At 45.5% G+C, this 13,001-nt stretch overlaps 1 protein-coding gene and 1 long non-coding RNA gene across 2 annotated transcripts in view; one reads left to right on the top strand and one right to left on the bottom strand.

The window, feature by feature from the left end:
• Positions 1 to 4,377, bottom strand: part of SUPV3L1 (Suv3 like RNA helicase) — a 29,365-nt gene extending 24,988 nt beyond the window's left edge. Inside the window, exon 1 of the mRNA XM_090057255.1 lies at positions 4,014 to 4,377. Coding sequence (XP_089913381.1) covers positions 4,014 to 4,245 — 232 coding nt within the window. The 5' untranslated portion in view covers positions 4,246 to 4,377. The remainder of the gene's footprint in view (positions 1 to 4,013) is intronic.
• Positions 4,378 to 4,611: 234 nt separating this feature from the next.
• LOC149859806 (uncharacterized) lies at positions 4,612 to 12,921 on the top strand. The gene is made up of 2 exons (XR_016443472.1): positions 4,612 to 6,669; positions 10,706 to 12,921. It is a non-coding gene; the product is annotated as an uncharacterized LOC149859806 (long non-coding RNA).
• The last annotated feature ends 80 nt before the right edge of the window (positions 12,922 to 13,001 follow it).

Genomic DNA, 13,001 nt, shown 5'->3' with positions numbered 1-13,001 from the left:
TTTCTGCAAGCTTTTGGGCACACACAACCTTCCTCAACCTCAGGAAAAATTAAAGATGGTAAAATGTCCCCAAATGTAGAAAATAAACTTCATTTTGTACAGGAGCTGAAGGTGGTTGTTTTAATTTAGACTAATTAGAGATGGCAGAAACTGCAACTGTTGTACATCACTTCTTAAACAAACTGAGGAAACATTTCCTTTTACTTCCTGGCAAGGCAGAAGCCCAAGATTATGTGCTGTTTCTGTCACACTTCAGCTTCAGAAGCATATAATGCATTGAAATTAATACAGTTTTCTAGTTAGCTTTAACTATTAATAATCCTAACCACTGAAAGACATAGAACCCTGCACTGTGGTAGCAGCTCATTTTTAAAACAGACAAAAACTAAGACAACAGCTGAGACAAACCACAGCCAGACAACTTACTAGTCTTTAAAGATGATCCACACGTGGCATACGTAAGTTTCTCAAGTAGGTAGTCTAAACATGTCTGTCTGAACAAAATCCAAACACCTTGCAGTGGGCAAGTGGGAAATGCTACCCTGTGGAACACGAGCAAGCTAGTATAATTCAGACTTGGACCTGACTTGGTGATGTAGAAATTACAGGGTTATTGTATATGAAAATGACTGCCCACAAAAACGCAACTGAGTTACTGAAGCATATTGCATAATCATGCTGCCCTTTCCAAATTAAGGTGTAAAAAAACCAAACAACACATCAGATTCTTCCTCCAAAACTCACCTGTAATAGGACCTGACATCTGAGGCTGGCTGTAGCACACCCCAGTGGCCCCACCCATCCTGCTTTGCTCTCCAGCCTCCCTAACCTCCTGCCTCTCACTTGCCACACCTTAATGTTCACATGATTATCTTTGAAAGGATGCTTCTAATCTACAAGACGGAGTAGCTCCTCTTGGTGCTTTCTCCACAGATGAAGTCTCTCAGGGCTCTGGCCCTAGTTTCCCTTACTCTCTCTCAATTTACTCTTGCCCTAGGCCAGGGACACAAAATACGGTCCACAGGCCACATCTGGCCTGCCAGGTAATTTCACCCGGCCCGTGGGCACCCATCAATTAATCATACTCTGCCCAGCCCACCCACACTTCATTCCAACCCTTCTGCACATGAGGGCCCTGGCCAGTATGCAACTGCTCAACCTCCAGCAGCTCCACCTCATGGCCCTGCTGCAAAGCTCGATCTGGGCACAAGGTAGGGAAACTGCAGTTGAGCAGGGACATGGGACTGGGACTGCAGAGCCTGGGTCCAAGCCCAGCAGGGCAGCAGAAGCATGGGTGGGCCAGGTGTGGGATGTGAGAGAGGGTGGGGATACCCCCCAAAATGCCCCCCCTCCTATGGCGCACAGCCCCTGCTGCCAGTGACAATAGCAGCAGGCCCTTGGGGTGTTTGTGGTCCATGCAGATGCAGATGCAGCCAACTAGGGATGTGCAGCTTTGGCCACTTCCAGGAGCTGCATATGGTGGCAAGGAGCAGAGCCAGGTCCCAGCACTCATGCGTCACTGGGGGGGGGAAGCCCCATGTGATGGAGCCAGCAGCCTGGTCCCATTCCCTGCTACCACATGCAGCTCATGGGACTCTGCCAGAAGTGGCAAGGAGCCCTGGCCCTGCAGCTGAGTCCCATGAGCTCCACATGGGGACAGGGAAAGTAGCCAGCTCCATCATACAGGGCTTCCACCCCAGTAGCACAGCAGCATGCAAGCCCTGCATGATGCAGGCAGGCCAGCCGCTCCTTACTGCCTCATGCAGCTCCCAGAACTGACTACAGCTGTGCACCAGCAGGAGGCTGAGCCTGCACAGGCCACAAACATCCCGAGGGCCTGCTGCTGCCACCGCCATCAGTGGCAGGGGCTGTGTGCCAGGAGGCGGGTGTGTTGGAGGGGGGGGAATCCCCCGATCCCCCCTACTCTCTCACCTCACAAACCCCACACACACCCACACCTTACCCACCCACCCTGACAACCCTCTCACATACACTCAGCCACATCTCCCAACACACCCTACATGCCACCATGCACATAGTGCAACTGCTGGCTCCTGTCCACACTCACCTTACTAAAAACAAAGAACAACCTTCCCCCCATCCAAAAAGTTTGATTTTTGTGTCACTTACACAAGAAATTCTCAGTTCACTGCAGTGGAATTACTCCTTTGTTTATATTACTTTAATTGAGTTAGAAAGGAAGCTTGGAGTGTAAAATAAATTAAAGTGCTATTCTACTTTTTGTCTTTGAGAGGCTCCTGTTGACATGAATGGAGTAGAGTGGAATAAAGGTAAAATACTTAAATAAGTTAGGACAAACCATGTCAGTTTGACTTAATTTATGTAACACATTTTTCATCTCTTGGATTTACAGAAAGTAAGCAGCTGTGAACACTTTCAAGTGGCAGACTGTTTGAGCGGGAACAAGGCTTCCTGTAATGAACACCAATCTTATTTCATTTTTTTTCATATAAGCATTAAAATACCATGAGCTCTGTTGGCATATCTGTGAACTCTCCTGTCCTAAGGTCAGTGGCTTTCAATCAGGGTGCTGTCACCACCCTAGCCAGGTGGAACTGTACCTGCAAAGCAAAAATAACCAGCAGAGTGCCTACTCTTCCCATAACCCTTCCCAGTCCAATCCAACATGCTCTTCCCAGACACAGAGGTGGGTAGGACAGCTGCAAATGCCCCACATGCTTCTGTTTCCAGAAAACACTTCTGAAGTTAGAGCAGGAAGGGCTGTAGCACAAAGGGGCACTCCTGCTGCATCCAGTTTCTAATCTGGTTCTGTGGATGCCTTTTCACCTGGCCACAGCAGCAGCGGTGGTGGTACCCATGCTGTAGCACCTCAGTTAAAAAACATTATTCTAGTGCCTTAGAGCAGTGTTTCTCAACCTGTGGGTTGCAAGAATATATGAAAGGGTCATGAATAAACTTTACAAATGGATCAAACTTTAAAAACAGATTCTCCTTTAAAGGAAAAAAAACATGGGAAACTGGTTTTTTCCTGGCAGGCTGGCTGAGGTCCATCCTACAAGGGGCTGCTTGTATCTATAGCTTAACATAACTGTTTCAGGTAACAGGTAAACAGAATTTAATGTACTCCCCCTTATGGGAGCAGGTGTGAGCAGCTCAGTTAAATGGATTACAGGATCCAGCTTGCAGACACAGCAGGAGGCTGAACTGCTGATCAGGAGTTAGCAGCACCCTGCTAACAGTGACGGATAAGATGATCATAAGGGGGAGGATGAAGGAACCATATAAGCCTAAACCAGGGGCCAGAGGAGCCTAGAGAGTCTCAGAAGCTGAATGAACTGTGCTGGGAGCTTCACAGAGATAAGAAATTTGTCCATGACACCATATGTCCAAAGATGAGCCTAAAACAGGGGTACTCAAGCCCCAGCCCATATGCCTGATCTGGCCTGCAAAGCCGTATCATCTGGTCCATGGGTCTTGGGGATTTCCAAGCCCCATGAGCCAGAAGATATGGCCTCAGGTACAGGGTGGGGGCTTCGGCTAGGGTTCCAGGCCCGATCTGGCATGAGTAGGGTTGGGACTGAGGCCATGGGTCCAATTCAGTGAGCCTGGGGTCAGCCAGGGCTGGGGCCAGGAATAGCCTGGGGTAGGATATCCAGGGCAGCACGTCCAGGGCTGGGATAGCAGGACCCATGCAGGGCCAAGGCCAAGATCAGTGACAGCCCTAATCCAACACAGATGGGACTGGGGCCATGACCCTGCTCCATCCTAAATGAGGTGAGGACCAGAGCAGGGGTTAAGGCAGCAAAGTCAAAAGCTTGAGCATCGCTGGTGTGCAGGTAACAAGCACCTGGGAACATAGGGGAGCGGCTCCCAGTGGAAGCACCAAGGGGAGAGCAGGCAAGAACTGACTGCCATGGGAACACGGCACGTTGCTTTCAAATTGCGAGGTGAAACCCAACCCACGCAAGAGCTCGAGCTCTGGTCCCCGCTTGATTCCCCGCCTTCTCCGCGCCCCCCGCGGAGACACTTACTCTTGTCAAGCGAGCGCGTAAGCTCTGCGCCCACGTCGCCGCCGACCCCGGAGCCCTCAGGGCTGAGCTTCAGCGGCACGAACAGGGACGTGTTGGGCGCCCACGACCCGTTCCCGCCGGAGGAGGCGGCGGCCCGGCTGGGCACGCGGGCGGCGGCGGCGGCATGGTGCAGGGAGGGCCGCGCGCGGACTGGGAGCCGCCACAGCATCCACGCAGCGCGCGGCACCGACATTAGGGGCTGCACAGGGCAACTCTCCAGGCAGTATGCGGGCCGTGCCTATGGCGTCATCACATAGCTCCCGGGCCGTGCTGCTCCCAGCCAGAGGGCGCTGCTGTGGCGTCATCACGGAGCGCCCCAGGCCCCGAGAAGGGCTGACCGCCAGCTGCCTAAACAGGTGATTGCGAAGAGCGAAAATAATGGCGGAGCTGCGCTGGCCTGTGCCTGAGAAAAGCGGAGTGCTCCCCGCCTGCCACTTACACGCTGCTAGCCCGACGTTCTCCTAAGGCATGAACCCTGACGCAGGCAGCGCTGCAGGACCCGACAGCGGGGTCAGGGGGAACAGGGGGACGGTGCATGCGCGCTGGTCGCAGCGGCAGACCCCGCCCCCTGCTGGTGCGGACTCGCACTGGCCGAGTGTCCGAGTGCCGGGCCGACTAACGCCGTCCCGGGCCCGCGCGGCCGCTTCCGCCGCTGCCGGAGCCGCGTTGGTTTTTCCGAGCTCGACGCCAGGCTTTTCCGCAGCCTGCCCCGAGCACCTGCGCCAGCAGGGGTAGGACATTTTGCTGCGAGCCAGCTCCGCGCTTGCCCTCGACTCCCAGCTCCCTCCTCAGCGAGGGCAGCGCGGGAGGTCAAACAGGTTACGTAGAAAACATTCTTTATTTGCAAACCCGATATAAAAGTTATAAATGTCTGCCCAGTCCGCGGCCTAGCAGGTGCTCTGGCCAGCCCCCCAGCAAGGCTTTCTCCTACTCGAAGAGCACCTACATCTATCCCCATCTGCTTTCCTACAGTGCAGCTTTCACAGCCCCTGGACTCTGCAGCCTTCTCTGATAGAGACACTTGCAGCCATGCTCTTGTTTTGTAGTATGATGAATGGGGGTATCAGAGGGCAAGGGAAAGCATTCAGGACTCCCATTTTTCATTTATTGCTCAGTCTGTGTAAGTGACAGGTACCATCATAAAAAAAAAGTACAATCCCTATTTTAGAGAACAACAACATTGAGTCAAAGGCATTTGAGGGGGAGGGGAGAAAGATATCTTTAGTCTAAAAGTCAGAGGGAGGCCACTGGGCAAAACCTAAGAAATAGCTAAACTGAGCCCCCGTATGATTCAGGGAAGAATTTGCACATTAAAAAAAAATTCACAGGGCTGATGTTCCTAGTAACAGCCACATTAAAGTACAAACAGGATAGGTTAGGCAATTAATGAAAAACAAATTCCAAAATAAATAATTAACCTGAAAAGGGGGGCAATCGGCCATTTAGTAACTATTGGTTTTCCCATAAACTATACAGTACCATTAAGATTTTGTCAAGCAGCATCCACAATTCTAAAACAGCCAAGATTTTTTGCAACTTAATACTTCAGATTGTTAACATAGTAGCCAGTTTGAAATGGTCTAAAGGAGCTTGACTCACAATTTTAACAGGCCTATCTGAGCCTCCATTTCAAGAAAGAAACATAGTTGTTAAATTTAATTAAACTACCTTGATTAAGATGTCATCATTTCTTTATTGAAGTGTTGTTTATGGTTGTCCAGGCTTTCAATTCAAAGATCTAAAACTGAACCAAATCTGATATTTGTGCAGTAATTGTTTTGTGCATGTATAACAGAAAACAAAATGTTTTATGCATGTGCAATTGTAAAATAGAACCAAATTCTGTTGTGAGAAGAAAAGGCCACACTAGACTCAAAAACCTTCAGTCACAATTAGTTGTGAGCCAGCTCAGTAATGGAAGTGTAACAGGCTTTCACACACTGCTTTAAAAAAGTACAAACAAACTCAGGCTGAGAAACTATTCTCAATCTCTAGATTTGTCATGCAGCCTGACTCTTCAGAGGTATATTATAATTCAGATGTGTGGTAATAAATTTAGTTGGGCTTCTGGCCTACTTGACTAGAAAAACAGAGACCAGAAGTGCTGATACTGCTCATTTCAGTTAAATGTTCTAAGATAAGGAATGCTGCATGCCTTGCTTTTGTCTTGATATATTACCCTGTGTATATATGTTAAGTTTATTTTTCTCTCTGAGAAAGCAGAAACTGATAACTATTTCTATAAGCACAATGTTTCACTCTCCTTTGAGTAAACAGCCTGTATTTCTCTGTGTGTGTTAGATCAGTAATTTACTGTCCAAGGTCATATTTTATTTTATTTTTCTCTGTCTTAAGTATAAACATGCTTGTAAACTTAAGAGAGTCCGAGAAATCCTTCGAAACAGACAAGTGGGCAATTCCCCTTTCTGTATGGAATTCTCCCTGTGATCACAGTATAGCCCTAAATAAAGAAAAGCTGGCTCTGTCAGTTCTGATTCAACTACAACGCGAAGTTTGATTTCTTCCACAATTTGGTGCCGTGACTCGGATAGAGACGCCTGGAGTGATCGGTTGGAACACAGACATCTCTTCACTGAAGGCCTGGCACCAAACCAAGGTAAGAGACCTTTTGAAATCTCTACTGGGGCTTTTCAGTGAGAGGCTGTCTCTGTGTCTTCCTGATTCACTGCTTGAGGCTCACCCTATACAAACTTTTTTTCTGCCAGAACTGTCAGACCCACCGTGTAAGTAGTAACTGTGAGTAGAAAGAGTTAAGGTTAAAGGCTCTGTGTTGCTGTTGTCAATGAAAGTATTTCCCCATGTGAATTAAGTTCTGTAAAGAACTATGAGGTCTCTCTGAGGCCAGGAGTGGAAACCTTGTACAGCTGCCCCAAAGACAACAGATTTGTTCTGTGTGCTCTTCGAAAGCAAGGGTGCAAGGTGGAAACTCTTTGAGTGTTTTCCACGATAAGCGTTGACCAAGATTGAGACTAAAGAAATGGTCTTGAACCTCATGCCCCAGTGCAGAAATTCCCTTGTGTGAATTAAGAGTATGAATTGAGAAATATGAGCCACTGACCAGGTCTGAGACTATGGTTGGGTTCAGCCACCCCAAGACTGTCCAGAAGGGCAGTTTTGAATGCAAAGGCGCCCAACTGGAACCTCGTGACCCAGTGGACAAGTTTACCCTTTCCCCACCTTCATAAGTGAGCTGTGTCTGACCGTGAGTAACTGCATGGTGTGCCATTATTGCAGTGGAGTCTTGTCTTTGGACTTTAGCCACAGCATCTCTATGCCACTAGCAAATCTCACAACCTGACGGGACACCCTGAATAAGCCATTCCTGTATGAAAGACCTGTGTGAAATGAGTTTAAAGATATGAGGAGCGGAGAGTCTAAAGACATACCGGCTCCTCCAAAAGGGACTCCAGCATTATACATGTACACACACTATGGCCATAAAAGTTGTAAGTTTCTAGACAAATAGAATTGGTATACCAGAGATGATTTTAGCTGGCAGTTTCCCCTGGAGGGAACATTTAAGTAAAATTGTTCATCTCCACAAAGACCTTGAATTAAGAGGTAGTAATATACTACAGACTCCGTGGGACACATTTTTTTGATTAGTATAAAGAAGCTTCCAGAAAAAACCTCTTTAAGTTTGGAGACTTAAGGACTCCCAAGAGAAATTGAAATCTCAGATAAAAAAAAAATTAGAAAAATGCACCAAAAGGGGACCCCCCATCAACAGTACCATCAGCACCAAAACAACTTTATCCACAAATAACTGAGAATGAATCTGCAGAAGATATAATAGATTTTCTCAATGTACTACCCCATATCAGTCCCAGGCACAATCTGAACCTGAAGAAGTCCAAAGTAAGAAATAGGCTCTTCTGGCAGGATTAGCCCACCTCACCAGAAAACTATCACTCAACAACCGTCACCTGCCCCTGGGGCATGCTCACGTCCACTGGAGGCATGGCATCTGTCTCCTAAAATCTCAACCTCCTCCTCTTGTTTAAAGTCTGGTACCCAGTATGGTCCAGCCCCTTCTTTAAAATCTAAAAAGCCTCAGCTTATGCGTTTACGCCAACTTCCAGGGCAAGGTGCAAATGGTCCCCTAGACCCCAGGAGATCTCTTAAACCTGGTTAAACAATTTCCCAACATCAGGGAGAAGCCCCAGCAATTTAGAGATGAATTAGAAAATGTAATCCATTGTTATAATCCAACATGGGCAGATTTGAACCAATTAATGAAAAGTGTTCTGCCCTCTGAGGTCTGCAACCCCCTCATCGCACAAGCTACTTGGCCTACTCAAGACCCCGGAATTGGAGCTCGCTTAGCAGATGCTTGAAGACACCTCCTTGAGGTTGTGCTTAAAATTTGCCCCAGGAAAACTGACTCGGCCAAAATACATAACTGTAAACAAAAATAAAGGAGAATCCCCAGCAGACTACATGGACCGCTTGAAACAAGTATTTGAAAGACATTCTGGTATTGAAAAGTGCAGCTGAAACTGCCACAAAAGCAGTTGCTTCTGCTTTTGTCCATGGACTTCTTTCTAAAGTCCAGGAACAGTTGTGAACAATTGCTGTAGGTTGGCAGACTAAGCCACTTGCAGAACTAGTCACCATTGCAAATCATTGTACAACCTGCCAGGAAAAGAAAAAGGAATCCAAGGAAACTAAGCTCATGTTATTACAATTACAGACTTTAGGCAGGGGCAGAAGCTGAGGTTTCCATTAAGGACAGTTCAGAGGCAGGGGATGTGGTCGTGGGATGGGACGAGGAGGATTTCAGTCCCAAAATAATTACAGTTTTGTCATTATTGCGGCCAACCAAGACACTGGAAGGCTCAATGTCCTCACTGGCCTGGCCAGCCAGGGATGACATTTAACTCGCCACCACCTCTGCTCACTCAATTCTCTGTCCCAAATCAGAGAGCCTCCTGTTAGGGCAGCCTGAGGAATAGTAACATCATCACAGCCCCACTTCTCCCACTTAATCAAGATGATCCCTTCGTTTCCTGCGTGATAAACGGCATCTCTACAAATGTTTAGTAGACACCAGTGCAAGCCGCTCTACCCTTCGAGCTGAAGAATTTTCCACAACTCCCCTCTCCTCTGCTGTTGTAAACGCTGTAGGAATTTCAAATCAAATAGTTCCTCATCCTGTTGGTCCCAACCATTACATGTTTCTCTTGATCCTATTTCTGATCAACATACCTTTCTCCTTAGTCCTTGTTCTCCTGTTAATTAGGCAGATTTGCTTTGTAAACTCGGCTGTACTATCTATTTTTCTCCTAATGGTGTTTATTTAGATGTTCCCTGTGATAATGAGATAGCGGTACTTGCCGCTTTAGCTAGCTCACCTCCTGAGCCTGAGTTCCCTGATCTTTCTGTGTTGCAAGAAGAAATCATAAAAGCTGTCCCTCCATTTCTCTGGTCCCAGCATGCTAAAGTAGGACAAATCCATACTGCCCAGCCTGTAAAAATTAGATTAAACCCAGCTAGGCCTTTACCCAAAGTTGCTCAATACCCTTTACGTCCAGAAGCTGAAGGAGGGATATGCCCTGTTATAACTGCCCTTTTAAAGCAAGGTATCATTGTCCCAACTAAGAGCCCTTGTAATACGCCTATTCTTCCCGTAAAAAAAAAAACCTGGAAAGAATACCTATCTATCGTTTTGTAGAAGACCTCCATACAGTAAATTCTGCAGTTTTACCTACTTTTCCTGTTGTACCAAATCCAGCTACTATCTTGTCCTGTATTCCTCCTAATGCTTGTTATTTTACTGTTGTTAACTTGTGTTCTCCATTTTTCTCTATTCCTATATACCCTGATAGCCAGTTTCTCTTTGCATTTACCTGTCAAGGACTTCAGTATACCTGGATGCAATTGCCCCAAAGCTATACTGAATCCTCTTCTCTTTTTTTTCCTCAAATTCTGAAAAAGATCTAGATGACATAATATTTAAAAAAAAATTCTGTGCTTGTGCAATATGTTGATGATTTGCTCTTGGCATCGACCTCCCTTAAAGCCTGTAAAAACAAAGGCGGCAGCACATCCCCCACATTGGGGACCATTTGTAAATTTACAATTAGATTTTATTCAAATGCAGAAATGTTGTCCTTATGACTACGTTCTTGTTATTCGATGCATGTTTTCTGGATGGGTAGAAGCCTACCCATATGCAAAAGGTGACACCATCACTGTAAGCAAAAAGTTGCTCAGAGATTCTATTCCAAGGTTTGGTATTCCTTTATCCCTAAACTCTGATAGAGGAACTCATTTTACTGGACAGATAATGAAAGAAGTCTGCAAAGTCCTGCAGATCCAACAGAACTTTCATTGCCCATACCATCCACAGGCCTCGGGCCCATGTGGAATGCCAAAATGGCATTCTGAAAAATAAACTGGCCAAAGTTTATGCTGAGACTCACCTAAAACGGCCAGATGCACTTCCCATAGCCCTATGAGTATAAGATCTACTGCTAACCGAAAGACTGGGCTTAGCCCACATGAAATTCTAATGGGAAGACCCATGAGGCTCCCTGCTTCGCCACCTGTTGCCTCCCACTTTTGCGATACATATTCACTTGATGATACCATTCTGGACTATTGTAAGGCACTAATGAAGTGTGTTAAAGCTTTTCATTCACAGGAACAGGCAGCTCTCCCCAAAGAACCAGATGAGCCATGCCATTCTATCCTGCCTGAAGATTGGGTCCATATAAAAGTCCATCAACGAAAGTCATTGCTGGAACCTTGCTGGAAAGGCCCATTCCAGGAACTCCTGACCACCAACACTGCAATAAAGTGTCGATTCCAAACATGGATCCATACTTCACACAGTAAGAAAACATCAGTCCCGTTAGACCCAGAGTCTTCTCCATGTCAATCTTGTAATCAGTCTCCATAAACCGGTAGTGAGCCTAGTGCTTGCCAGCAGGAGAGCTCAAGACCAGTAGTAAGCCAAGCGCCTACTGGCAAAGAGGATTTGCCACTACAGAGCGAAAAGGATGTGCCCCAACAATACCACTATGCTCTTTGGGACAGGAAAAAGGCCTCTACCTAGTTCCTGACGTGGAGTTGGTTAGTTGTGATTTGGGTAGTTCTCAGTATTTCTTTTTGGGCTATCTTATATGAACTGACTCATCAGTTATAAGAAACTCTGTAAACCAAACTACACTCCCACACCAACAAAGAAGTTCATTTAATGAAAATATGTTCTTGTCTTTAGTTAATCAAATCGGGATAGATTTAAGTGTCTCTCAGTGTTGGATATGTAGTCATGTCCCTATCTATTCTACCAGAGGGATACCCATGATACCGGGACCCTTGAATGTAACTCAGATGTTAGCCCCTTACTATTCAAATTTTCATGGGAGCGAAACCTGGCAGAATGTAAGTTGCAACCAGTCTGACTATGTACGATTAGCATATGCCACCCCTGGAAAGTTTTGTTGGACCTGTAATGGATCTCGTGTTGCAGGAGTCAGTAAACATGAAGCAGAATTTAATAACCAAGGTGCATGGATCAACGGTTCCTGGGACACCAGTATTCTGTCTGTTATGTAATTAATCAAAGGATTTTCAGGTTATTTTTAAAAAATGATGAACTGTAATACAAGTGGATTTACTGCATTAGCTGGTCACTATTTTGTGTGTGGAGATAAGGCCTATAAAAATCTTCCCTCTGGTTGGAGAGGAACATGCTATGTCTCCACAGCATATCCTGCCTTTACTTTTAGATCTCACTTACCTAAAGGAAGAATTTGCAATGTTCACGGAATTACAGAAAAATCAAAGATTTTGGGGTATAATGTTCCCCAGCTATGGCGCAGGCTTAGCTATGTCCAAGATAAAGAAAGTTGCAGCATCTTTGGAAAAGACTGCTAATGCTACTGCTGCTATTTTTGACAAAATAAATACAGAAATGAAGGAAATAAGGCAAATGGCATTGCAAAACTGACTTGCATTAGATCATATACTAGCCAGCAAAGCAGGAGTCTATTCTTTAATAGGTAAAGAATGTTGTACTTATATTCCCAATAATTCAGAAGAAATCCAGGATTTAAGTAAACACTCTAAAAGAAACAGCTAAATTGCATGAGTCAGATAGTTGGAATTTGAATTCTCAGTTTAGCTCTATTTTCAGTTCCTTAGGCTCTACCGTCATTCATAGTTTGTTGATACTATTTGTTGGTTTTATTGGAGTATGCCTAGTGTTTAAAATACAATGTTGCTTAAGTTGTGCTACCAAGCAAATGAGAACTAGCCCATCAACCAGAAACGAAGTATATAATTTTCACGTTGACACAGGAGAAAGTAAAGAGAAAGAAAAACTAGAAGTTAAAAGGCTAATGGCTGTAAGTAGCTAACTTGCTGGAAAAAAAAATATTAGGGAATGTAGGAGTAAATTTAGTTGGGCTTCTGGCCTACTTGACTAGAAAAACAGACAGAGACCAGAAATGCTGATACTGCTTATTTCAGTTAAATGTTCTGAGATAAGGAATCTTGCATGCCTTGTTTTTGTCTTGATATAATCACCCTGTGTACTGATGTTACGTTTATTTTTCTCTCCGAGAAACCAGAAACTGATAACTATTTCTATAAGCACAATGTCTCACTCTCCTTTAAGTAAACAGCCTGTATGTCTGTGTGTGTTAGATCAGTGATTTACTGTCCAAGGTTGTATTTTTTTTTGCTCCGTCTTAAGTATAAATATGCTTGTAAACTTAGAGACTCCAAGAAATCCTTCGAAACAGACAAGTGGGTGATTCCCCTTGCTGTATGGAATTCTCCCCATGATTGCAGTATAGCCCTAAATAAAGAAAAGCTGGCTCTGTCCATTCTGATTCAACCACAATGCAAAGTTTGATTTCTTCCACAGATGGGACTGCCAGAAAACACTAAAAAAATAAAATTAAGACTAACTTAGTT

This window comes from Crocodylus siamensis, chromosome 7, assembly GCF_052110815.1.
Source record: "Crocodylus siamensis isolate JL-2025a chromosome 7, ASM5211081v1, whole genome shotgun sequence".
Classification (NCBI taxonomy): Eukaryota; Metazoa; Chordata; order Crocodylia; family Crocodylidae; genus Crocodylus; species Crocodylus siamensis.
This window is presented reverse-complemented; position numbering and strand designations above follow the sequence as displayed.